The following is a 26,758-nucleotide window of genomic DNA, read 5'->3' on the forward strand; positions in this document are numbered from 1 at the left end:
GCCCCTTGTCCTACAATGCCTCTAGACCTACAATGCCCCTTGTCCTACAATGCCCCTAGACCTACAATGTCCCTAGACCTACAATGCCCCTTGTCCTACAATGCCCCTAGTCCTACAATGCCCATTGTCCTACAATGCCTCTAGACCTACAATGTCCCTAGACCTACAATGCCCCTTGTCCTCCAATGCCCCTAGTCCTACAATGCCCCTTGTCCTACAATGCCCATTGTCCTACAATGCCTCTAGACCTACAATGCCCCTAGACCTATAATGCCCCTAGTCCTACAATGTCCATAGACCTACAATGCCCCTAGTCCTACAATGTCCCTAGACCTACAATGCCCCTTGTCCTACAATGCCTCTAGACCTACAATGCCCCCTAGACCTACAATGCCCCTTGTCCTCCAATGCCCCTAGTCCTACAATGCCCCTTGTCCTACAATGCCTCTAGACCTACAATGTCCCTAGACCTACAATGCCCCTTGTCCTACAATGCCCCTAGTCCTACAATGCCCCCTGTCCTACAATTCCTCTAGACCTACAATGTCCCTAAACCTACAATGCCCCTAGTCCTACAATGTCCCTAGACCTACAATGCCCCTAGTCCTACAATGTCCCTAGACCTACAATGCCCCTAGTCCTACAATGCCCCTTGTCCTACAATGCCTCTAGACCTACAATGTCCCTAGACCTACAATGCCCCTTGTCCTACAATGCCCCTAGTCCTACAATGCCCCCTGTCCTACAATTCCTCTAGACCTACAATGTCCCTAAACCTACAATACCTCTAGACCTACAATGTCCCTAGACCTACAATGCCCCTTGTCCTCCAATGCCCCTAGTCCTACAATGCCCCTTGTTCTACATAAGCAAGGCAGAGACAATACTTTGGTCATATCTGAAGGATACCATGAGGATGACATAATGAAGCCACATATACCAGGAAGTTCTTATGTTCCAAACAAACCAGCCAGGAAAAAGAGCAGCTCTTCAACACCTTCTGGAGCTGAACAGCATTTCCCAGGCAAAATCACTGTGGTCTTGTGCAGCGTTCGAGTTTCAAGACCACCAAATAGACTCCATCTGTAGTATATCTACCAGTAACACAGCATGTTATGTTTAAGACTGTTCACAATCTGTTTTTAGGTTGTTTACATATTTTTGGATTGAATGTAAAAAAGGGAGATGTTATGGAGTTCTTATACAAATACAGGGACTCTATGGTAATATACTCTATGGTAATATTGTATTGCTTGTACTTCCTGTTCCCTGTTCTGTGTTTGCTGTTCCTGTTATACAATTCAAGATGACTCATCAAACAGCTTGCAGTGTCTTCATTTCTATAATGTAAAGCACTGTGTAAACTGTTTGTGTTATATAAATCCTGTATAATAATAATCCTTGAAACAGCCGTGTTCACACTACGAGATGTTTCTTCAGCTGCAGTTCCTCTGAGTTCCACAAGGTGGTGATCTCACCCCTACACAGTATAAAAAGTCTCTATGGAATACAGACAGGAAGTGATGTCAGATACAGACAGGAAGTGATGTCAGGTACACAGGACATTCCAAAAGACGTGGAGAGGAGACATTGCTGGATTTGGCGGCAGAGGAGGTAATATGTAGATTAACCCCTTCAGGGGGATCAGTTGATTAATATATTTTGCTTCCAAAACTGGCCATACATGGTTCAGTTTTATCGTTCATTCAGCGGGATGAGAGGAAAAAAACTGAAGTGATTCCCCCATCCACACATTGGAGGGGGATGGGGGAATTCTCCCCGCTGCACTATTGTATTCTGACAATGGGGGGCGCTCCTTCGCTCTCAGAATACACAGATCAGTGATGAAGCTATTGGCTGCAGTGACCACACATGGATGGAAATGTGACCGATCCCTGCTGAACCAGCTGAATTTCCATGTATCTATGGTCACCTGATGATCTATGGTCAATAGTATGTAAGCTCTTGGAGGGGATGATAAGGGACTATATACAAGATTTTAGTAATGAGAACGGTATCATTAGCAGTAATCAGCATGGATTCATGAAGAATCATTCTTGCCAAACCAATCTATTAACCTTCTATGAGGAGGTGAGTTGCCATCTAGATAAAGGAAGGCCCGTAGATGTGGTGTATCTGGATTTTGCAAAAGCATTTGACACAGTTCCCCATAAACGTTTACTGTACAAAATAAGGTCCGTTGGCATGGACCATAGGGTGAGTACATGGATTGAAAACTGGCTACAAGGGCGAGTTCAGAGGGTGGTGATAAATGGGGAGTACTCGAAATGGTCAGGGGTGGGTAGTGGGGTCCCCCAGGGTTCTGTGCTGGGACCAATCCTATTTAATTTGTTTATAAACGACCTGGAGGATGGGATAAACAGTTCAATCTCTGTATTTGCAGATGATACTAAGCTAAGCAGGGCAATAACTTCTCCACAGGATGTGGAAACCTTGCAAAAAGACCTGAACAAATTAATGGGGTGGGCGACTACATGGCAAATGAGGTTCAATGTAGAAAAATAATGCATTTGGGTGGTAAAAATATGAATGCAATTTATACACTGGGGGGAGAACCTCTGGGGGAATCTAGGATGGAAAAGGACCTGGGGGTCCTAGTAGATGATAGGCTCAGCAATGGCATGCAATGCCAAGCTGCTGCTAACAAAGCAAACAGAATATTGGCATGCATTAAAAAGGGGATCAACTTTAGAGATAAAACAATAATTCTCCCGCTCTTCAAGACTCTGGTCTGGCCGCACCTGGAGTATGCTGTCCAGTTCTGGGCACCAGTCCTCAGGAAGGATGTACTGGAAATGGAGCGAGTACAAAGAAGGGCAACTAAGCTAATAAAGGGTCTGGAGGATAATAGTTATGAGGAAAGGTTGCGAGCGCTGAACTTATTCTCTCTGGAGAAGAGACGCTTGAGAGGGGATATGATTTCAATCTCTAAATACCGTACTGGTGACCCCACAATAGGGAGAAAACTTTTTCGCCGAGGGGAGTTTAACAAGACACGTGGCCACTCATTAAAATTAGAAGAAAAGAAGTTTAACCTTAACCCTTTCATGACTAAGCCTATTTTTGAAATTTGGTGTTTACAAGTTAAAATCCATATTTTTTGCTAGAAAATTACTTAGAACCCCCAAACATTATATATATTTTTTTAGCAAAGAATCTAGAGAATAAAATGACGATTGTTGCAATATTTTTTATCACACGGTATTTGTGCAGCGGTGTTTTAAACGCAAATTTTTGGAAAAGTGACACTTTCATGAATTTTAAAAAATCCAAACAGTAAAGTTACCCCAATTTTTTTGTATAATGTGAAAGATGATGTTACGCCGAGTAAATAGATACCAAACATGTCACCCTTTATAATTGCACGCACTCGTGGAATGGCGACGAACTACGGTACCTTTGAATTTCCATAGGCGACGCTTTAAAAAAATTTTACGGTTACCAGGTTTGAGCTACAGAGGAGGTCTAGAGCTAGAATTATTGCTCTCGCTCTGACGATCGCGGCGATACCTCACATGTGTGGTTTGAACACCGATTGAACACACATATGCGGGCGCGACTTCCGTATGCGTTTTCTTCGCTGCGCGAGCTCGCGGGGACAGGGGCACTTTAAAAAAATTTTTTTTTTTTTTTTTTTATTTAATTTATTTATTTTTGTACTTTATAAATTGTGTTTAAATTTTTTTTTTTTTTTTTTACTTTTATTGCTGTCACAAGCAATGTAAACATCCCTTGTGACAGTAATAGGTGGTGACAGGTACTCTTTATGGAGGGATCGGGGGTCTAAAAGACCCCCCATCCCTCCTTTACACTTCAAAGTATTCAGATCGCCGAAAACGGCGATTCTGAATACTGTGTACTTTTTTAAATTCGGCGCCATTGGCAGCCGAGTAAACGGGAAGTGACGTCATGACGTCGCTTCCGCATTTACAAGAAGAAGGCTGGAACGAAGCCGCTCGCAGCTTCGTTCCAGTCCGCCCCCAGCCGCCGAAGGCAGCGGACCGGACACCGGGCCTCCCGATCGCACGGGAGGCCCGGTAACAGCGGCGGGAGGCGGCGGGAGGGGGGGGATGTCCCCTCCCGCTCCTCCGGTATAACAACCGAGCGGCTTTTAGCCGCATCGGTTGTTATATTCGGGTAGCCGATCGCCCGCTGAAAACAACGGTACCGGGATGATGCCTGCAGCTGCGGGCATCATCCCGGTATAACCCCGGAAAGCCGAGGACGCATATATGCGTTCGGTCGGCGGGAAGGGGTTAAACTACGTAGAGGGTTCTTTACTGTAAGAGTGGCAAGGATGTGGAATTCCCTTCCAGAGCTGGTGGTCTCAGTGGGGGGCATCAATAGTTTCAAGAAACTATTAGATAGACACCTGAACGACCGCAACATACAGGGATATACAACGTAATACTGACATATAATCACACACATAGGTTGGACTTGTGTCTTTTTTAAACCTCACCTACTATGTAACTATGTAACCTTAGGTCAGGGCTCAACAAATCCCAGGTCATCATGGTGACTAGAAATGGCATCCTGGCCCCTGGGCTCTTGTCAGTCCATTCTCACTGTTGGTCTGAATAATGTTTCTGCCTGAAACCCGGACACATTATTCAGACTATGTGGCTCGGAGTGGGGCCAAGCGGGAGGACAAGGTGGGAGGTGGTGGCACCCGACCTGTGAAGTCAGGGGTGGACTGGACAGGACAGCGGCATGAGAGGACTCTTCTCACTGAGCTCCCACTGCCGAACTTTACTTTCCGCAGCCGCATTACTGTCACCATCGGCTCCTGCTTCCACCCACAGCTGCCTGTGTCCCTGCAGAGCCCTCTGGCAGAACAGAGAGGAAGGAGCGGGACCGAATCTCCAACATGGCACCACCCCGCCACTGCCACAAAAATTCCCACAAGGTGCTGAGAAACGGGACTACAGAGTCCTTATAGGAGTAACCAGGATAAGCCTGCAAGCAAAGTAACCAGCTTAGAAACCAGCCAGGGAGGGACATGCTGCTTTATGTACACAAGATGTCCTCTCCATCCACTCTGCTCTCACACACTGCTGGAGGAGATGTACAGGACATGCAGGAGGACACGGGGAGCAGGGATTGCATCCCATGTCCTGTGTTCTGAACCCCATGTCCTGCATTCTGCACCGCATGTCCTTCACTGTTCTCTGGTACCCTGTACCCGATGTTCTGCATTCTGCACACTGTACCTTTCCCCTGCACCCCGTGTCCTGTGTATTGCACCCTTCTCCTGCATCTCATGTGCTGTGGTGACCTACACCCTTCTCTGGTACCCGTCACCCCATGTCCTGCATTATGCATACTCTTCCTTTCCCCTGCACCCCATGTCCTGCGTTATGCACCCTGCACCACATGTCGTGCACCTTGCACCCCAATGTTCTACATTCTGCACCCTGCACCACATGTCCTGCATTCTGCACAATGTACCCTTCTCCTGCATCCCATGTGCTTCGGTGACCTGCACCCTTCTCTGGTACCCTGCACCCCATGTCATGCATTCTGCACCATTCTCCTGCATCCCATGTGCTCTGGTGACCTACACCCTTCTCTGGTACCCTGCACCCCATTTGGGGAGAACCTCTGGGAGAGTCAATAATGGGGAAAGATCTGGGGGTCCTAGTAGAAGACAGACTGAGCAATAGCATACAATGTCAACCTGCAGCTACCAAAGCCGGCAGAATATTAGCATGCATAAAAAAGGGAATTTTCTGAAGTCGTCTTCCAGGACGGCACCCTGAGAGAGATAACTGGTCCCACCTGGCAGGAAACACAATTAAAGAAGAGGTCAAAAAACCCCACCCCTCCCTGTGCTCCTCTGTTTTTTTTATTGTGTTTCCTCACAGCAAAACCTTTTGTTGTTTTCTAATAGACCCGAAGCCGAGGGCAGGTGGTCTCTCGCTGGGAGCTGGACTACAGGCTTGTGAAGCCTTTGGGTCTGGTAGAGCTTGCCCATCTTCCTCAGGGGGGCAGCAGAGCTTACAAGAGCCCCCCTGAGTGCTGAAGGCCCCTGGTACAGTGGGGTACCCAGAACTTCAGGGACCATTGTTTACTGCTTCTTCCCCCTTACCTGGCAGGTGTCCGTTTAGCGGGGGGAGCTGGCGGTCAGATTTCCCGTGGGGAACACCGTGTGGTGGTGCCCGACTCCTGGGCCTCCGGGTCACGCGGTGTGGCTTGCAGGGGAGAGGAGATGGTGTCAGCCGGTGCTCGAGTGACATCTTGCCAGCAGCAGGAAGAGGAATGCCACAGCTTCCTCCCTTGCACTGGAAAGGATGCTGCCACATGTGCCACAAGGGCAGTTTACTTCTGGGTCTCTGAGACTTTGGCAAAATGGAGGCGTCCTAGGATACCAGGAGCGGAGGTCTGGCCATCAGTGGAGGCAGGCGTCTACAGCCTTCTCTGGCCAGCATCAAGCACCACTCAGCAGGACAAGCTGCAGTGTAGAGATGGAGCGAGAGGAGGGGCCAGCAGCAGCAACAGCATTAGAGGAGACCACAGGGAGTGAGTCTACCTAGCTGGCAGGGGTAATCACCCCTGCAGTGTACAGTAGCAGGTGATTTCTGTTTGAAGTAAGCGTGAAAATGTGTCTCTTTCAGGGGAGGATGTTACTGCCCATGTGGTCACCAGCCATCCTTAGTCTAAGACTCCTTCCCGTTCCAAGAGGTGTGGATACTGTAACGACAAGTTGTCACAGGACCACACAAAACCCTTTTGCTACAAGTGTATCCACAGGTTAGCTGGGAAGGAGACCTCTCAGGTCATGAGGGACTTTCTCTCCGTACAGACGGAGATTTTAACGACCCTCAAGGCTTTCCAGGCAACCCTAAAACCCAGGGAACCCGAGCCCCACTCAAGTAGTGCCCAGGCAGGGGAAGGTTCATCCTCACAGGAGGACCCTCCACTAATAGAGCAGAAAATCCAGATCCGTGTGGCAGATTTAGACACCCTGAACCCCTGCGGTCACTGCCCTCTCAGGACTCTGAGGAGGAGGAGACAGAGGTGTCTGATCAGAGATTTTCTGATGAGGGGGAGGAAATAGAGGACAGCCAAGAGGAGGAAGAGGTCTCCAGACCAGGCAAACACATCTTTTCCGCAGAAGAGATCCAAGAGTTCAGTTTTCTGTATAGAGGCCTGGTAAACCCCAATCCAGGGTTCTCCCAATCCACCAGCCCCTCAAAGACATCATTCTGAGAGAATGGAAGGCGCCTGAGAAGAAGCTCTTAAAATGTAAGACCTGGGAACGCAGGTGCCCCTTCAAAGTGGATAAGGAGGAAAGATATTTTAAGACACCCAGGCTAGATGCTTCCCTAGCACAGGTGTCCATACAATCTGACCTCTCCTTTGAAGATGCAGGCAATATCCGGGACCAAATGTACCGACAGTCCGAGACCATTCTGCGCAGGGCCTGGGAGGCCAATGCTGCGGCCATGAGTCAAGCCTTGGCATCGGCTTGTGTGGCCAGGAACGCAGACATGTGGGTCACAAAGTTGATGGACCACGTGTCGTGAACGTCCAAGTCCAAACAGGTCTTGGACTCCTTGGAGGTAATTGGTAGAGCCATGGCCTACTTGGCGGACGCAGTGGCTGAAAAACAGTATGTGCGACTGCTAAGTCTGCGGCTCTTCTGAATTCTGCAAGGAGGGCATTGTGGGTTAAGACCTGGGATGGGGACAACATATCTAAGACACGTTTGTGTGGTCTACCTTTTGGGGGTTCCCTACTCTTTGGTTCTGGGTTGGACCAGGCCCTTTCTAGGTCTACAGAGAAGTTTCCGGTAAAGCCTAAGAAAGATAGGGGAAGATTTTTTTTTCCAGGCCCCCAGGTTAAGAACTGTTTCAGGAATAAGCAGGAAGGCAAGAAATGGGGAGTTGGTAAGGGCAAGCAAAAAGTAGGCCTCCTCTTTTCCGGCCCAAAATCCACTGACAAAGATACCAAGTGACCTCAGGGTGGGGGGTCTCTCACTTTCTCTCTCAGTGGGAAAGGATCACTCAAAGCCCCCACATCCTATGGATAATAAGCGAGGGCTACATTTTGGAACTACTCTCCTCACCTCCCTTAAGCTTCCTTCTAACCCACCTACCCAGGGATCAGCAGAAAGCGCTGGGTCTTCTTCAGAGCTTTAGGCATCTGCCAGAGCAGGGTGTTATAGTACCTGTCCAAGTAGAGCAACGCGGTTGATGGTTTTATTCTCATATCTTTGTGGTCCCAAAGCCCTCGGGAAAGTGCCACCTTATAATAAATTTAAGAAGGCTAAACAGGTTTCTACGGTACAAGAAGTCAGGAAGCATCTTCTGAAGGAGGTGTTTATGGTCACAATAGACCAAAAAGACACCTATCTTCACGTCCCCATTGTCCCAGGGCACCAGGAATTTCTATGGTTTCCGATTCTCTCGGGTTAGGGCGTGGAGCATTGGCTGTTTTGCGCCCTACACTTTGGGCTGGCAGCCAGCCTGAGAGTTTTTTTACAAAGGTGGTTTTGTACCTCCATCTCAAAGTGATAGCGCTGATCCCCTATCTGGATGACTTTTTTGGTTTACAACCAGAGTCGCGACCCTTTACTGTCTGACCTGGACAAAGTAGTAAGTACCTTGGAGTCCCTGGGGTGGTTAATCATCCAGGAAAAATCCTCTCTGACAAGGTTTACCTAGGGTTACTGGTAGATTTGGCGGCACAGAAGCTTGTGTTGCCCCCGGGGAAAGTAGAGGGCCTGATAGCTGCAGCCTCGTCCCTCCTAGAGGCAGAAGATGTCTCCTTCAGAGGAGTTATGAGAGTCCTCGGGCTAATGACAGCTTGTATTCCTGCGGTGCCGTGGGCTCCACTCCAGGACTCTCCAGCAGTTCCTTCTATCCTCCTGGGATGGAAAAAGGGGAACCTTAGACGAAAAGGTCTCCATTCCAGGAAGGGTAAAGGAGTCTTTACAGTGGTGGCTCAATCCTCAGAGGTTCTGGAAGAACTGTGGGGCCCAGGGTGTCTGGAACGACGTTCAGAGGGGCTCTTCCTCCAACTTCCGGGAGCTCTAGGCAGTCAGGGAAGCCTTAAAAGAAAGAATCTGGGGAAAAGAGGTTCAGATCCTTTCCGACAATTCAAACACGGTGGCCTTCCTGAATCCCTGTGGGGGGGGGGTACAAGATTCAGTGCTCTTTTGGGCCTGACTCAGTAACTCCTGGAGTGGGCGGAACAGAGGATCCCCTCAATTTCAGCAGTGCATATAAAGGGGATCTGCAATGTAGAACCCCGAATGGTACTGCCTCATGTGTAAAAGCTTCGGCAGATCGGAGATAGATCTCTTTAGAGGGAACAGGAAGGCGAAGAGGTTCTTTTCACTGTCCAGGGAGTAAGAATCCAAGAGGGTGGATGCATTGGCCCAAGACTGAGACTTCCACTTGGCCTATGCCCCCTTGGATCTGATCCCAAAAATAGTGCAGAAGCAGAGTCAGTCCGAAGGCAGACTGATTGTAATCGCTCCCTTGGCCCAAGAGGACCTGGTTCATTACCCTGGGAAATTGGTTCGTGTCCCCTCCACAGCATCTTCCGGAGCGGCAGGACCTTCTCCTTTAGGGTCCAGTCTGCCACCCAAACCCCCGTTTCTTCAAGCTAGCGGCTTGGCTCTTGAAAGTGAGAGCCTGCGGCAGAGGGATTGTTCAGAGAGACTAATTGACACCATGTTACAGAGTAGGAAGTCGATTACCAGGCATATTTATGCCAAATTCTGGGGAGTCTTCTCGCGTTGGTGTCAGGCGAGGGGGACTTCCCAGCAGGAGATCCCTGCAATCCTGGATTTCCTCCAGGATGGCACGGATCAGGGTCTAGCTAGAGCTAAGACTCTCAGGGTCCAGGTGGCAGCCTTGTCCAGTTTTTTGGACAGGAGACTGGCACTGAATCCACTGATTAAGAGATTTTTTGTCGGCTAGGGAGAGGATGTCCCTGGTGCAAATGAACCAATTTCCACCATGGGATCTTACCCTAGTCCTCGAAGCTCTGACCAAGGCACCGTTCGAGCCTTTGGCTCATATACCACTTAAATTACTTGCCCTTAAGACAACTTTCCTGCTGGCCATTTGTCTGTTATTTGGGTCCTGACCAGACCCTGACCAGACCCCTTGGGATAGAGCACCCCATCATCCCTCACCAGTACTTCTAATCAGTGTCCACCTGAGTTATAGGAGGGGACCCTTTAGTTTTCCCATAAAAAAGAGTGTATTTCTCCCATGGTTGAGAAGTGGGATCTTTCATTCTATGGTTAGTGTAGGACCCACTGAAAATGGGGTACTTTGACGCAGTGGTGAGCTTAACCGCTTCAGCCCCGGAAGATTTTACCCCCTTCCTGACCAGAGCATTTTTTGCGATTCGGCACTGCGTCATTTTAACTGACAATTGCGTGGTCGTGCGACGTGTCTCCCAAACAAAATTGATGTCCTTTTTTCCCCACAAATAGAGCTTTCTTTTGGTGGTATTTGATCACCTCTGCGATTTTTATTTTTTGCGCTATGAACAAAATAAGAGCGACAATTTTGAAAAAAACGCATTATTTTTTACATTTTGCTATAATAAATATCCCCCAAAAATATATATAAAAAATGTTTTTTTCCTCAGTTTAGGCCGATCGTATTCTTCTACATATTTTTGGTAAAAAAAATCGCAATAAGCGTTTATTGATTGGTTTGCGCAAAAGTTATAGCATTTACAAAATAAGGATAGTTTTATGGCATTTTTATTAATAATTTTTTTTTTACTAGTAATGGCGGCGATCAGCGATTTTTATTGTGACTGCGACATTATGGCGGACATGTCGGACATTTTTGGGACCATTGCCATTTATACAGCAATCAGTGCTATAAAAATGCACTGATTCCTGTGTAAATGACACTGGCAGTGAAGTGGTTAACCACTAGGGGTGGGGAGGGGTTAAGTATGTCCTAGGGGAGTGATTACTAACTGTAGGGGGGATGGGCTAGCAGTGTCATTACTCTAATCACTGCTCCCGATGACAGGGAGCTGTGATCAGTGACACTTGTCACTAGGCAGAACAGGGAGATGCTGTTTACATCAGCATCACCCCGTTTGTCCTCTCCGTGAGGCGATCGCGGGTATCCCCGCGACGATTGAGTCCGCGGGACCCGCGACCTGACTCACGGAGCTCATGGCCGGCGCGCATCAGTACTTCAGGTGTGATCAATTTTCAGATATTGGCACCATAGCTTGTGGACTCTATAACTTTCACAAAGACCAAATAATATACACCGATTTGTACTTATTTTACCAAAGATATGTAGCAGTATAGATTTTGGCCAAAATGTATGAAGAAAAATTACTAATTTGCTAAATTTTAGAACAGAAACTAAGAAAAATTCCTTTTTTTACAGAAATTTCGGTCTCTTTTCTTTTTTAGCGCAAAAAATAAAAAAACCCAACGGTGATTAAATACCACCAAAAGAAAGCTCTATTTGTGTGAAAAAAAGGACAAAAATTTCATATAGGTACAGTGTTGCATGAGTAATTGTCATTCAAAATGTGAGAGCACCGAAAGCTGAAAATTGGTCTGGTTAGGAAGGGGGTTTAAGTGACCAGTGGTCAAAGACAGACCTGAACGGAGAGGTGAGGAGGATTCTGGGAGGTCACATGACATCACTCTGATCTCTATTAATAAAACACAGTCCTGACCGGAGAGGTGAGGAGGATTCTGGGAGGTCACATGACATCACTCTGATCTCTATTAATAAATCACAGACCTGACTGGAGAGGTGAGGAGGATTCTGGGAGATCACATGACATCACTCTTATCTCTATTAATAAAACACAGACCTGACTGGAGAGGTGAGGGGGTTCTGGGAGGTCACATGACATCACTGTTATCTCTATTAATCAAAGACAGACCTGACTGGAGAGGTGAGGAGGATTCTGGGAAGTCACATGACATCACTCTGATCTCTATTAATAAAACACAGACCTGACAGGAGAGGTGAGGAGGACTCTTTTGAGAATCATTTGATTTTAATGTTTGATTTGATTAGATTTCTAAATCTAGAGTTTTCCTCCTGTGAAATCTAAAGATCATATGACCATCACATTGCCTCCACCTCCCTCCCTGATAAAATAGAGAAATAAAAAGAAGATTCTAGAAGTCACCAGAGAGATCATGGAGGAGAGGTGAGCGGTGCTGGGAATTCTGGGACATTATCCAGTAACAGACAAGGGATGTGTCTGGATGGTGACTGTATCATTGTGTGTGTCAGGTTCCTATAAGGTGTCAGGATGTCACTGTCTATTTCTCCATGGAGGAGTGGGAGTATTTAGAAGGACACAAGGATCTCTACAAGGACGTCATGATGGACAATCGGCTGCCCCTCACATCACCGGGTAAGAAGAGACTTTATTGTAAAGGAGAGAGCAGGAGGGTCCATCTAGATCCCCCATCATCTGATAAACACATAAAAACAATGTATTCAGTCAGTGTGTGTGTTTCCTACAGATGGATCCAGTAATGGGAACCCACCAGAGAGATGTCCCCGTCCTCTGTATTCCCGGGATTCCACACAGGAAGGTCACACCATCCTTCACCATCATCAGGTAGATGAGGAACAATCACTGATACTATCATTAGGATCTGTACATTATCTGCCTTGTTACAATTGATATCATTTTTTTTATATATTCAGAGTGGAAACCTGAGAGATTCTAAGGTTGAAGTTAAAGAAGAGATAAAAGAGGAGGGTGATGAGGATGGGGTGACGGAGGAGTTTCTAAAAGAACACAAAGATCTGTACCAGGACATCATGGTGGAGACATCCAGCTACAGAAACCCACCAGAGAGATGTCCCCGTCCTCTGTATTCCCGGGATTCCACACAGGAAGGTCACACCATCCCTCACTATCATCAGGTAGATGATTGACAATTATTGGTAGTTCTGATTTATACACAGCATGTTTGTTATAATGAATGTTTTATTATATATTCAGAGTGGAAACCTCAGGGATGATAATGATGTTAAAGAAGAGTATAAAGAGGAGGATGAGGAGGATGGAGTGATGGAGGAGTTTTCAGGAGGACACAAGGATATGATGGAGCCACCAAATACCAGGAACCCACCAGAGAGATGTCCCCATCCTTTGTATTTCCGGGATTCCACACAGGAAAATCACACCATCCCTCACTGTTACAAGGTTGGTGGGACGGAGGATATAAAGCACAGACAATGTGTGGATTTTTATGTGATGTCACAATAATAAAGCTTATATCTTACGGATGATATTTTCTCTCATTTTCTTTATTTAGAGTGGAGATCCAATCGATATAGAATTTGAGGTTAAAGCAGAAGAAGAAGAGAAGTATGTGAGGGATGATCAGCAGTCTATGGAGGAGGATGGAATAACGGGGACATTTATAGAGGAGGACACTCCTACAGAGATCAGCACAGGTGGGTCATTAACACTAAATACATTCCTCCACCCATACTGCTCACTGATTGGTCCAGAGTAGAGTGGGGACTGGGTGATATCAGCCTGTTATCCCCTGGTCACTTTCCTGAGCTGTGTTCCCCATCCTGTATTCCTGTATTTCTCTCGGATAATCTTCCTTCTCTGTGCTGCAGACACAATTTATGTATCTAGACTGGAATTATGGAAATTCTGGGGTTCAGCTGGCAGCAAAAGGTTGATTTTCACCATAGATGTTGCTCTACCTAGGCACCTTGGGCATGTGCTTTGCGTCTTCTGCCCCATGCCCAGGTCTAGCTTGATCTCTGACAGAACAATCCCCCCAGGATTACTTGTTCTATTATTTTCTGGCTGTGCCAGGCTGAGGAATATGTCTGTATAGTCTCAGACCCAAGTCACTGAGTGCAGTATCAGGAAATGGGAGGCAGTGGTGTGGAACCTCTGCAACTTGTCTCATGTAAACATTTAATCTTCCACTGATTACTGAATACCAATATTATGAGTCCTGACCCTTACACTGTATAATCTATATTGTACATTACATACTCCTGACCCCTGCACTATATACTCTATGTTGTACATTACATACTCCTGACTAGGGATGGGCTGTCTGTTTGGGTCAAACATGAGTCTGACTCGAACATTGGCTGTTCGCCGAATAGCGAACAATTTGGGGTGTTCGTGGCAAATTCGAAAGCCAAGGAACACCCTTTAAAAGTTTATGGGAGAAATCAAAAGTGCTAATTTTAAAGGCTTATATGCAAGTTATTGTCATAAAAAGTGTTTGGGGACCCGGGTCCTGCCCCTGGGGACATGTATCAATGCAAAAAAAAGTTTTAAAAGCTGCCGTTTTTTCGGGAGCAGTGATTTTAATAATGCTTAAAGTGAAACAATAAAAGTGTAATATTCCTTTAAATTTCGTACCTGGGGGGTGTCTATAGTATTGCCTGTAAAGTGGCGCATGTTTCCCGTGTTTACAACGGTCCGAGAGGAAAATGACATTTCTAAAGGAAAAAAAAGTCATTTAAAAGTACTAGCGGTAGCGCCGGCTATAATGAATTGTCGGGTCTCTGCAATACACATAAAAGTCATTGAAAGAAATGGCCTGGGATTCCCCCACAGTGCATTACCAGGCCCTTTGCGTCTGGTATGAATATTAAGGAGAACCCCGAACCAAAATGAAAAAAAAATGCGTGGGGGTCCCCCAAATTCCATACCAGGCTCTTCAGGTCTGGTATTGATTTTAAGAGGAACCCCATGCCAAAATTTTTAAAAAAATGGCATGGAGGTCCCCCTAAAAATCCATACCAGACCCTTATCCGAGCACGCGACCTGGCAGGCCAAAGGAAAAGAGGGGAGGCGAGAGAGCGCCCCCCTCCTGAACCGTACCATGTTGATGGAAACTAGGGCCTCATCCCCACAACCCTTGCCTGGTGGTTGTGGGGGTATGCGGGCGGGGGGCTTATCGGAATCTGGAAGCCCCCTTTAACAAGGGGACCCCAGATCCTGTCAGAAGAACAGAAGCGTCACACAGCGGGAACCTCCCATGGATGCAGATCGTCCGGGGAAGAAGAAGAAGCCGGAGGAAGATGCGGACGAGAATACCGAAGGAAGAAGCGGGGGAATAACAAGATGGAGGAAGAAAACCGAATGAAGACCAGAAGAAGATGGAAGAAGAATTGGGGAAAGAAGAAGACATTAATAAAGGATTTGTCAAAAACCGGCTATTGTCTTTTTTTATTATTTTTGACACTTTTTTTGTGAAATGGTAGGGGTACATTTGTACCCCATTACCATTTCACACAGGGGGGCCGGGATCTGGGGGTCCCCTTGATTAAAGGGGGCTTCCAGATTCCGATAAGCCCCCCGCCCGCATACCCCCACAACCACTGGGCAAGGGTTGTGGGGATGAGGACCTTGTCCCCATCAACATCCTCCCCATGTTGAGGGCATGTGGCCTGGTATGGTTCAGGAAGGGGGGCGCTCTCTCATCCCCCCTCTTTTCCTGTGGCCTGCCAGGTTGCATGCTCGGATAAGGGTCTGGTATGGATTTTTAGGGGGGCGCCCACGTCATTTTTTTTTTTTTTTAATTTTGGCACGGGGTTCCCCTTAAAATCCATACCAGATCTGAAGGGTCTGGTATGGATTTTGAGGGGGACCCCAACGCATTTTTTTTTTTTTTTTTTTTTTTTTTTACATTTTGGTTCGGGGTACCCCTTAATATTCATACTAGACCCAAAGGGCCTGGTAATGCACAGTGGGGGAATACCATGCTGTTTTTTTCAATGACTTTTATGTGTATTGCAGAGGCCCGACAATTCATTATAGCCGGCGCTACCGCTAGTACTTTTAAATGACTTTTTTTTCCTTTAGAAATGTCATTTTGCTCTCGGACTGCTGTAAACATGGGAAACGTGCGCCACTTTACAGGCATACTATAGACACCCCCAGGTATGAAATTTAAAGGAATATTTCACTTTAATTGTTTCACTTTAAGCATTATTAAAATCAGCGCTCCCGAGAAAATTGCAGTTTTTAAAACTTTTTTTGCATTGATACATGTCCCCAGGGGCAGGACCCGGGTCCCCAAACACTTTTTATGACAATAACTTGCATATTAACCCTTAAAAATAGCATTTTTGATTATTCATTTTCGTGTCCCATAGACTTTAACGGTGTTTGCGTGTTCGAATAAAGTTTTTGTCTGTTCGCATGTTCTGCTGCGAACCGAACAAGGGGGTGTTCGGCCCATCCCTACTCCTGACCCCTGCACTATATACTCTATGTTGTACATTATATACTCCTGACCCCTGCACTATATACTCTGTTGTACATTACATACTCCTGACCCCTGCACTATATACTCTGTTGTATATTATATACTCCTGACCCCTGCACTATATGCTCTATGTTGTACATTACATACTCCTGACCCCTGCACTATATATTCTATGTTGTGAATCACATTATTCTGATACTATATAGTCCTATCTGTTGTATCTTATGCAATATGTTGTACATTACATAGTCCTGTTTTGTTACACCCATTTTCTACCAGCTGGACATTTTATATCTGATGATTTGACTAGAGCGCAGACTTTTACATGTTGATAATAATGTGATAACATCCTCAAACTCTGGAACCTTAAATAGAAAGTGATAATGAGGGAGGAGTCAATAACCCAATGATGGTGGTCTCCCCCATCCTCACTCTCTGACCTCTGGTGGGGCTCAGCCCCGCTGTTATTCATGACTAAATCATGGACTAAATAAGAAAGTGCAGTACTTCTTGTGTTGGGAAGATGGCAATGAGTGACAGAGGGGGTGGGGACACTCGTCCTATAATCCCCTCATCACTGTCACTCCTATAAAAGACCGTTCTCGTTGTTTCCTCACTCTCTGACTAAGGTCCATGAATAAAGAAATGAACTGCTAGGAGATCAGAGGACCCATTTACTAGTTACCTTAATGGTGGAATTGTAAGAACCTCAGAGATAAAGCTGTCTGATGTGGGCGGAGTCCTGGTTTAGGGGAACCAATCTGCTCATGTCTAGTAATAATCTTTTTATCTCTATTTTAGTAGATGGACGGGAAATGAGGAAAACCTCAGAGGATTGTCTCACTTTGTCTCCAGATTGTAAAGTAGAAGATGAGGACATCACACAGTATAGTCCAGGAGAAAACCCGACTACCTCAAATGTCCATCCGGCACCACACAGTGTAGACGGACCATCGTATTCCTCTTATCCTGAGGAACCTCAGGCTGTGAGGCACGGTGCCGTCCTTCCAACAGAGAAGAGCTATTCCTGTACGGAGTGCGGGAAATGTTTCCGTTATAAATCCACTCTTAATGTGCATAAAAGATCTCACACAGGGGAGAAGCCGTATTCCTGTCCTGAGTGTGGGAAATGTTTTTCACAGAAGTCCTATCTTTACACACATCAGAGATCTCACACGGGGGAGAAGCCGTATTCCTGTCCTGAGTGTGGGAAATGTTTTTCACAGAAGTCCAATCTTTACACACATCAGAGATCTCACACAGTTGAGAAGCCGTATTCCTGTCCTGAGTGTGGGAAATGCTTTGTACTAAAGTCACAACTTTTCACTCATCAGAGTTCTCATAACGGGAATAGTCTAGGAGAAAACCCGGCTACCTCAAATGTCCATCCGGCACCACACAGTGTAAATGGACCATCGTATTCCTCTTATCCTGATGAACCTCAGACTGTGAGGGACAGTGCCGTCCTTCCAACAGAGAAGAGCTTTTTCTGTCCTGAGTGCGGGAAGTGTTTCCGTTATAAATCCAATCTTAATGTGCATAAAAGAACTCACACAGGAGAGAAGCCGTATTCCTGTCCTGAGTGTGGGAAATGTTTTTCACAGAAGTCCTATCTTTACACACATCAGAGATCTCACACGGGGGAAAAGCTGTATTCCTGTCCTGAGTGTGAGAAATGTTTTTCACAGAAGTCCAATCTTTACACACATCAGAGATCTCACACAGGAGAGAAGCCGTATTCCTGTCCTGAGTGCGGGAAATGTTTTGCAGTGAAGTATCATCTTTACAGACATCAGAGATCTCATACAGTTGAGAAGCCGTATTCCTGTCCTGAGTGTGGGATATGCTTTGTTCTAAAGTCACAACTTTTCACACATCAAAGTTCTCATAACGGGAAAAGTCCAGGAGAAAACCCAGCTACCTCAAATGTCCAACCGGCACCACACAGTGTAGATGGACCATCGTATTCCTCTTATCCTGAGGAACATCAGACTGTAAGGGACGGTGCCGTCCTTCCAACAGAGAAGAGCTTTTCCTGTACTGAGTGTGGGAAGTGTTTCCCTTCTAAATCCCATCTTATTGTGCATAAAAGATCTCACACAGGGGAGAAGCCGTATTCCTGTCCTGAGTGTGGGAAATGTTTTTCAGTGAAGTCCAGTCTTTACACACATCAGAGATATCACACGGGGGAGAAGCCGTATTCCTGTCCTGAGTGTGGGAAATGTTTTTCAGATAAGTCCAATCTTTACACACATCAGAGATCTCACACAGGGGAGAAACCGTATTCCTGCCCTGAATGTGGGAAAAGTTTTTCAGATAAGTCCCATCTTTACACACATCAGAGATCTCACACAGGGGAGAAGCCATATCCCTGTCCTGAGTGCGGGAAATGTTTTTCACAGAAGGCGCATCTTGACACACATCAGAGATCTCACACAGGGGAGAAGCCGTATTCCTGTCCTGAGTGTGGGAAATGTTTTTCAGTGAAGTCCAGTCTTGCCACACATCAAAGATTTCACACAGGGGAGAAAACATATTCCTGTCCTGAGTGCAGGAAATGTTTTTCACAGAAGTCCAATCTTTACACACATCAGAGATCTCACACAGGAGAGAAGCCATATTCCTGTCCTGAGTGCGGGAAATGTTTTGCACAGAAGTCCGATCTTAACACACATCAAACATCTCACACGGGGGAGAAGGCGTATTCCTGTCCTGAGTGTGGGAAATGTTTTTCAGCGAAGTCCAGTCTTTACAGACATCAGAGATCTCACACGGGGGAGCGGCCATATTCCTGTCCTATGTGTGGGAAATGTTTTTCACAGAAGTCCAATCTTTACACACATCAGAGATCTCACATGGGGAGAAGTCGTATTCCTGTCCTGAGTGAGGGAATTAATCCTCACTGAAGTCCAGTCTTCCTGTACATCAGGGATCCCACACAACCCTTGAGGTGTATTAGTGGCTTGAGTGTGGGAAATGTCTTCTATATGAATGTTGCTGGACATCACAGCTCTTATGTGGGGAAGAAGCACACCCTGATATACACCTCAGATATACTCCTTGGCTGATCTTCATCATGTAAGAAACAGTTGATAAGAAGATCAGAGATCAGCAAAGACATGGATGAAGTGTTGTAAAAATACAATGGATGGGCGGCTCATACAGGTCTGGTAATATACTTTTATGTCATGGCTTTCTTCCAGGTCCGCACCCATGCACGCGCACACCCAGAAACCACCATTGTCATTGGTTGTAGGACAAGTTTGTCAGCAGGTTCCAGCCAACGATTTCGCCCCGTACCCTGCTGATCACCTGAGGCCAATGGAAAATCACTCCTGTGTTTTATTTTGTAAACACGGGGAGCTATCTTGTGATTTCTTCTCTTCCCGAGTCCTTCTCGGTTCAGGAAGAGAAGAGAACACCACACTGTGAGTTTAATCACCACACTTTACGCCCACACACCTTAGATTGGCACATTTACCCCATTGATTGCCCTCATTCACCCTTTGATCACCCCTGTCACCCAACCAGTGCCATTAGTACAGCTTCAGTGTACAGTATTTTTCACCCATCGCTATAGTAGCATCACTTGTTACATCAGATAGCGCCAGGGTCAGCTAGCATTAGATTGCCCGCACACTATCGCACTCACGCTATAGGATCCTGATCACCACCATTACTAGTATAGTGTCTGTATGGATTAATATCCTGATCACCACCATTGCTAGTATAGTGTCTGTATGGATCAATATCCTGATCATGAACAGAACTATATTCATGTCCCCCTTAGTATAGTGTCTGTATGGATCAATATCCTGATCATAAACAGAACTATATTAGTGTCCACCACCTTAGTATAGTGTCTGTATGGATCAATATCCTGATCATGAACAGAACTATATTTGTGTCTCCCCTTAGTATAGTGTCTGCATGGATCAATTTCCTGATCATGAACAGAACTATATTGGTGTCCCCCCTCAGTATAGTGTCCCTAATAACGCATCGTTAGCAGGATCAGCCCTTCTGCCCCCCCAACAAGTGCAGTGTCAGTAGATCACTGGCACCTCTGATATGGGGAGCTCCTCACAAATTCTTGCCAGGAGTAGTTATCCTGGTTGATTGTTAGAGATCTATTGATTTCTCCCTAGGTTTGGCCTTGTTGCATTTTCCTCTACTACCACTAGGTGGCCGGGCACTTGGTGGTACTAGATATGAGAAGGGCAACCCATATGGGGTATTTAAGACAATGGGCAGAGGTTTTCTTGAATCCCTTGGCCTGCTGGGAGAACCTATATATTTGGGTGGAGTCGGGTGATTGATGTTCTGTGCCACCTGGATGGCTGTATAGGTGGATGTGTGTCGTATGCCCCGGGCTGCTAGACCAGAGACTGGGCCTATACCGGGCACATCTGGCTGCTAGGCTGTCTGAGGTCCTATCCAGAAGTAAGTGAGCAGCACAGGGTTGGGACTGCGGCTTGCAGGCCAACCAAAATGTGATGGTTCTGCTGGCCGGAGAACCTGTCAGTGGTCGGAGGTAGAGGAGAAGCTGTCGCCACTATGGGACCAACCACCTTATTACCAGGGACCTCAGTGAGTAACTGATGCAAGTACTGGAGCAGTATTCTCACCGAACGGGCATAGTGGAGAAACATGAAACTTCAGGCGGTGATAAAGCCAGGGACCCAACCAGCGGAGGTGACGCTTGTAGAGCAGCCTTGTTGTCAAGCCACGGACCGAGCAGTGGGGTGAAGCTTGAGAAGTATCCGGAGTGCCAAGCTAGGGACCCAGCAAAGAGGCGGGGTGATGCTTGAGGAAGATACCACTGTAATGATTGGAGAAGCTTAAAGGATTCATAGTCAGTTAATCAGAGGGTCTAGTGAGAGACCGGGAGCTGAACAACTACAAGGAGAAGTTGTAGTAAAGGAGAAAAAACGTATGCTTTGTTTTAGGATCTGTTAAAAACTGCAATACAAAGAAAACAAAGCAAAGGTTCCACAGGGGGTTTTTTAAGCAGCAATATATTAAATATTATTGTAACAATAAAATAGATCAAGTTCAAGATGTATTCAAATATGCAACAAATTTATTGTAAGAAGGCTTCTGCCTTTTGGAACGCCGAGGGGGCCACACAGTCAGCGGCGTGCATGTGTGGGGGATGGTGTGTTGGGGAGGAGTTTCACCACCTGGAAATCGTAGGTTAGCCCCCCTGAGACTACATAAATTGGCAGTTCCCGGTTGATCCTTAGCTGAATCCCGGGAAAGCTGCCACTCTATTGAGAAGTATCCAGCACTAGGTAAGTGCAATGTTTCATATACACATATACAATGTATACACATTAGGGCTGGGAGATTTTCTTTAAAAAAAAATCTTCGATTCTCTTAAAAAAAACTCTATTCACGATTCGAATCGAGTTTTTTTTTTTTATAAACCGCGCCGGTCCTGAGGCACTGCGGGCATGAGCTTTTAGGCGAGGCCACGGCTTCGGCCTACCGGCCGTAGCCGCGGACTAGGCCGAAGCCACGGCCTCGCCTAAAAACTCATGCCCACAGCGCCTCCGACTGGCGCGGTGAAAAAAAAAAAACCTAAGAATATCGATTTGCTTAAATTTTGAATCGATTTGACCTCTCAACTCGATTCAAGATTTAAATCGATTTTTTTCCCAGCCCTAATACACATTATAGTTTATATTGATTTCATCATCATTATTAGTACTATCACCAATTCACTACTTTTTGGCTTCAGGTATGCTTATACAGCATACCTGTTTCACTTTTTGCCATCACTATTCACACACATGTCCTAGTCCATATTTATATATTTTTTACACCCACTTGTACACTCATTTCATTTAACCAAATAATTGAGACATGGCTTTTCTTGGTCACGGACACTTAATATACACTTTTAGTCTCTATCACTGTTTGGTTTATTTTTTCATTTATTTCTGTTGTTTTCTACACTTTTTTGTTTTCCCATTTTACACTTCACATTGCACTCCTACACGATTATTTCACATCCATTACCATCACCATGGCACCACCAGCACACTCACTTCCTTTCTCCATGACTAAATTGGATCTAATACTCCTTCCAATATAATTCTATTATTTATCATACCCTACTCAGACACATTTTCATCCATCCTCATTTTATATTTATCACATTATTAATAAATGATATACTCCAGTAGGTCTCATCAATATATAGATATATACAAACAACTACCTCAGTGAGGGCTAATTGGCTATTGCCCTACGGCACTAGATACGTTTGGAACATTTACTATTAAGGTTACTAATAAAGTCCTCTTATATACAATGGCAGGTGCCTTGCTCCCCGCCCTCTCCCCCGCCTAAGTGTGTGGCTCCTTGTAAGTCGGATGGACTGTGGATGCGCCTGTGGGGTACGGAGGGATATGCGTGGTCTCTGGGATCTCTGAGCCTTCATGCTTTTAAACAATCTGGTTCGCGTGGTGATTCTTTACCATATCATCCACTCAATGGTAAATAAACCTCCATAGATATTATGAAATATAGTTATTTATCAACGGAAAATACTGTGTAAATGTTCTATATATTTATATGTTGATTAAAAAATTTCAAGTTCAAACTCTAACTGTGATATATTTCCCTAGAATATAAATCCCCCTGAAGAAGACCAATGGGTCGAAATGCATCGGGGTATTCATGTGGACATTAATATTATCATAACGCCATTTATCTGGAGGCCCTTTTGGCCATAGGTGATGTTTTATGCTGTTGTTTGTTATACATGAACCAGAGTCTGTATTTTACAATAAATTTGTTGCATATTTGAATACATCTTGAACTTGATCTATTTTATTGTTACAATAATATTTAATATATTGCTGCTTAAAAAAAACCCTGGGGAACCTTTGCTTTGTTTTCTTTGTATTACACTTTTGGGTTGTGCAGCCTCAGGTGCTCTCGTATATGTGTTTTTTCCATGGTTTTTCTTTTTGGGTGGTTAAACACCCGCTTTCCCTCCTAACACATGAGAGACCCAATATAAGCCAGGGCATATTCCAATGGTTTAAAGATGTTGCTTGGTATAGATTGCACTTACCATTAATTGGCATAGGAGAACACCACTCCTGGGATGGAGGAAAACATTCATCCCCCCCCCCATCCTTGCTCCAATTGGTTTTCTTTTCCAATGGTCTAAGAATGTTGCCCGGTATAGATCACATCTACCATTTAAGCATAGGAGAACACTACTCCTGGGATGAAGGAAAACATATTTTTTCCCTCCCCACCTTTTTGGTTTCACAATATGTCCCTGGCTTTTTCATTGAATTATTTAATACTATCAGACCAAATCACCATCTCTAATATTTTTGAACTACTATATGTGGTTATAATACTTTGTTTTGGCATGTAGGGCTCACTACCCATGGGCCGCAGTGTCCGCTCCGTGTCCCGGGATGGCATTCCTATCTCCATCCAACTTCCCAGCACGTGGGGGGGAGACACTTTAATTAGCGATTCTCCCCCCTGTTTGGTCTCCACGGCAAGGCTCTCTATTAGGGGCAACCGTGGGGAGTCTTTCCCGTGCCGGCGGAGTCCCGTGATCACCGCTGGACTGTCTGTGACTACACCCACGTGCGGATCTTCTTGCGCATGCGCGTGGCGTCTTGACGTCACGCAATTGCGCCCGAGGTGACGGCGATGGCTGGGGCTTCTGCCTTCCGGAACGCTGAGGGGGCAACACAGACGCCACTAGTCAGCGGCCTGCATGTGTGGGGGATGGTGTGTCGGGGAGGAGTTTCACCACCTAGAAATCGTAGGTTAGCCCCCCTGAGATTACATAAATTGGCAGTTCCCGGTTGATCCTTAGCTGAATCCCAGGAAAGCTGCCACTCTATTGAGAAGTATCCAGCACTAGGTAAGTGCAATGTTTCACATACACATTATAGTTTATATTGATTTCATCATCATTATTAGTACTACCGTATCACCAATTCACTACTTTTTGGCTTCAGGTATGCTTATACAGCATACCTGTTTTACTTTTTGCCATCACCATTCACACACATGTCCTAGTCCATATTTATATATTTTTTACACCCACTTGTACACTCATTTCATGTAACCAAATAATTGAGACATGGCTTTTCTTGGTCACGGACACTTAATATACACTTTTAGTCTCTATCACTGTTTGGTTTATTTTTTCATTTATTTCTGTTGTTTTCTACACTTTTTTGTTTTCCCATTTTACACTTCACATTGCACTCCTACACGATTATTTCACATCCATTATCATCACCATGGCACCACCAGCACACTCACTTCCTCTCTCCATGACTAAATTGGATCTAATACTCCTTCCAATATAATTCTATTATTTATCATACCCTACTCAGACACATTTTCATTCATCCGCATTTTATATTTATCACATTATTAATAAATGATATACTCCAGTAGGTCTCATCAATATATAGATATATACAAACAACTACCTCAGTGAGGGCTAATTGGCTATTGCCCTACGGCACTAGACACGTTTGGAACATTTACTATTAAGGTTACTAATAAAGTCCTCTTATATACAATGGCAGGTGCCTCGCTCCCCGCCTAAGTGTGTGGCCCCTTGTAAGTCCGATGGACTGTGGATGCGCCTGTGGGGTACGGAGGGATATGTGTGGTCTCTGGGATCTCTGAGCCTTCATGCTTTTAAACAATCTGGTTCGCGTAGTGCATTTTCACCATATCATCCACTCAATGGTAAATAAACCTCCATAGATATTATGAAATATAGTTATTTATCAACGGAAAATACTGTGTAAATGTTCTATATATTTATATATTGATTAAAAAATTTCAAGTTGAAACTCTAACTGTGATATATTTCCCTAGAATATAAATCCCCCTGAAGAAGACCAATGGGTCGAAATGCATCGGGGTATTCATGTGGACATTAATTTTATCATAACGCCATTTATCTGGAGGCCCTTTTGGCCATAGGTGATGTTTTATGCTGTTGTTTGTTATACGTGAACCAGAGTCTGTATTTTACAATAAATTTGTTGCATATTTGAATACATCTTGAACTTGATCTATTTTATTGTTACAATAATATTTAATATATTGCTGCTTTAAAAAAAACCCTGGGGAACCTTTGCTTTGTTTTCTTTGTATTACACTTTTGGGTTGTGCAGCCTCGGGTGCTCTCATATATGTTTTTTCCCTGTTAAAGACTGTTGCCATAGGAGACAGCATTCCTGCATTTGCAGATGTGGCGTCTTGCTGGAGGCCTTTCCCTGCATGGCTGACCTCCTATTGAAGTCTCGGAGTCTGCTAATTGAGCTTGCAACTATGTAAGGGTGTCCTGGCCCTAACCCTCTTTCCCCCAAATAGTTTATAAGAGAAATAAACATCTCTTTTGCATTCAAGAAGTGTCTGGTGCCCAATAACTTCCACCTTGCACCTAATATGCCTCACAACCCACCACATACAGAAGGATGTCAGCTATCTCTAGCCCTGGAGGTTCTCATTAGACTGAAGGAGGCCAGAGACCTTGCTACAATTGTAGTAGTTTAAGCAGTCGCTGACACCCTGAGCTCCTTTCCCCGTGAGTCGCACTAGGTACCTGTGAATTTAGTGGCCAAAATGTCCCAACAAAGCTAATCCTGAAGAGGCCTACAGGATTCTGAGTATGACAGCTGAGAACGAAAGAGGAGTTCTCACTGACAGAATGAGGCTCCGAATACGAACCTGTAAAGAGCAGCGGCACCCTGACAGGGAGCTCAGAGGATGGAGGAGAGGTCCCTGCTAAGGTCAGGCGTACCCGATCCCAGGTAGCTGTAGTGCTAGGAACACTTGATTTGTCTTATATGCTGCAGGATGCCAGTACTAGTGCCGCACTACCTTCTAGTGAGCTGGCAGGCACCAGTGGCCTAGTACATCCTAGACTAGTCTTTTACATACCAGGACAGAAGTATTTTGTGCTGACCTGGAGGGTGCCACAAATGGAGTCCAAGCTGATGAGGTGGCTAGCACTAGTAGCATCCTGCAGACACCAAGAATTCGACCACAGACCCATAGAGCCCATAGTGTTCTTCCAGATGTGCTTGCAAGTCTTGATTGGAAGCCCACAGATTGTGCAGCGCCCGTACTTCCCCCATTCACTGCCCAACCCGGAATTTAGGTGGAAACAGCTAATTTAACAACTCCCCTAGATTTTTTTTTAGATTTTTTTCACGGACGATCTGTATCTATCGATTGTGAGCTGAAGGAATTTATACACACAGCATTACATCGCCACCAGCCCAAATTCAACTCTTGCCAGACAATTCGCATTGGAGACATATCAAGGTTTACACATGTAAAACTTTTTTGGGCTTAACCCTCAACATGGGCATTACTAAAAGAATGAGCCGCAATCATATTGGTCCAGAGATCATAATATGCCCGTGTTCTCTACTGCAATGGCCAGGGATAAATATGAGACGATAATGCGTTTTATGCATCTTAGTG

At 45.4% G+C, this 26,758-nt stretch overlaps 3 protein-coding genes, 1 long non-coding RNA gene and 1 pseudogene across 6 annotated transcripts in view; 3 read left to right on the top strand and 2 right to left on the bottom strand.

Annotated features, from left to right (window-relative positions):
* LOC141121752 (uncharacterized) overlaps positions 1-26,758 on the bottom strand; it is a 617,570-nt gene that overhangs the window by 403,641 nt on the left and 187,171 nt on the right. The window lies entirely within an intron of this gene.
* LOC141121739 (uncharacterized) overlaps positions 1-26,758 on the top strand; it is a 473,317-nt pseudogene that overhangs the window by 350,956 nt on the left and 95,603 nt on the right.
* LOC141121742 (uncharacterized) overlaps positions 1-26,758 on the bottom strand; it is a 286,488-nt gene that overhangs the window by 185,991 nt on the left and 73,739 nt on the right. The window lies entirely within an intron of this gene.
* Positions 1,512-21,706, top strand: LOC141121741 (uncharacterized). Of its 3 annotated transcripts, none has more exons than XM_073611447.1 (7): positions 1,535-1,614; positions 12,276-12,399; positions 12,512-12,609; positions 12,699-12,920; positions 13,000-13,203; positions 13,316-13,457; positions 17,057-21,706. In XM_073611447.1, exons 2-7 carry the CDS (start codon positions 12,315-12,317, stop codon positions 19,159-19,161), a joined length of 2,856 nt encoding a protein of 951 aa, XP_073467548.1. In that variant the 5' UTR covers positions 1,535-1,614; positions 12,276-12,314; the 3' UTR covers positions 19,162-21,706. The 3 variants fall into 3 exon arrangements, with proteins under 3 accessions (XP_073467550.1, XP_073467548.1, XP_073467549.1); XM_073611448.1 differs by lacking the exon at positions 1,535-1,614 and adding an exon at positions 11,439-12,189; XM_073611449.1 differs by lacking the exon at positions 12,276-12,399 and having other exon boundaries at positions 1,512-1,614.
* On the top strand, positions 21,798-25,325 carry LOC141121764 (uncharacterized). Its single transcript, XR_012240593.1, has 2 exons — positions 21,798-22,758; positions 22,891-25,325. It is a non-coding gene; the product is annotated as an uncharacterized lncRNA (long non-coding RNA).

This window comes from Aquarana catesbeiana, unplaced genomic scaffold, assembly GCF_042186555.1.
Source record: "Aquarana catesbeiana isolate 2022-GZ unplaced genomic scaffold, ASM4218655v1 unanchor229, whole genome shotgun sequence".
Lineage (NCBI taxonomy): Eukaryota > Metazoa > Chordata > Amphibia > Anura > Ranidae > Aquarana > Aquarana catesbeiana.

Bases quoted from the DNA above. Each gene is read 5' to 3' on its own strand.
- LOC141121741 (XM_073611447.1), top strand. From the start codon at position 12,315: ATGGAGGAGTGGGAGTATTTAGAAGGACACAAGGATCTCTACAAGGAC. The intron at 13,204-13,315 runs GTTGGTGGGACG...TTCTTTATTTAG, and splicing joins CCATCCCTCACTGTTACAAG to AGTGGAGATCCAATCGATAT. The intron at 13,458-17,056 runs GTGGGTCATTAA...TCTCTATTTTAG, and splicing joins TCCTACAGAGATCAGCACAG to TAGATGGACGGGAAATGAGG.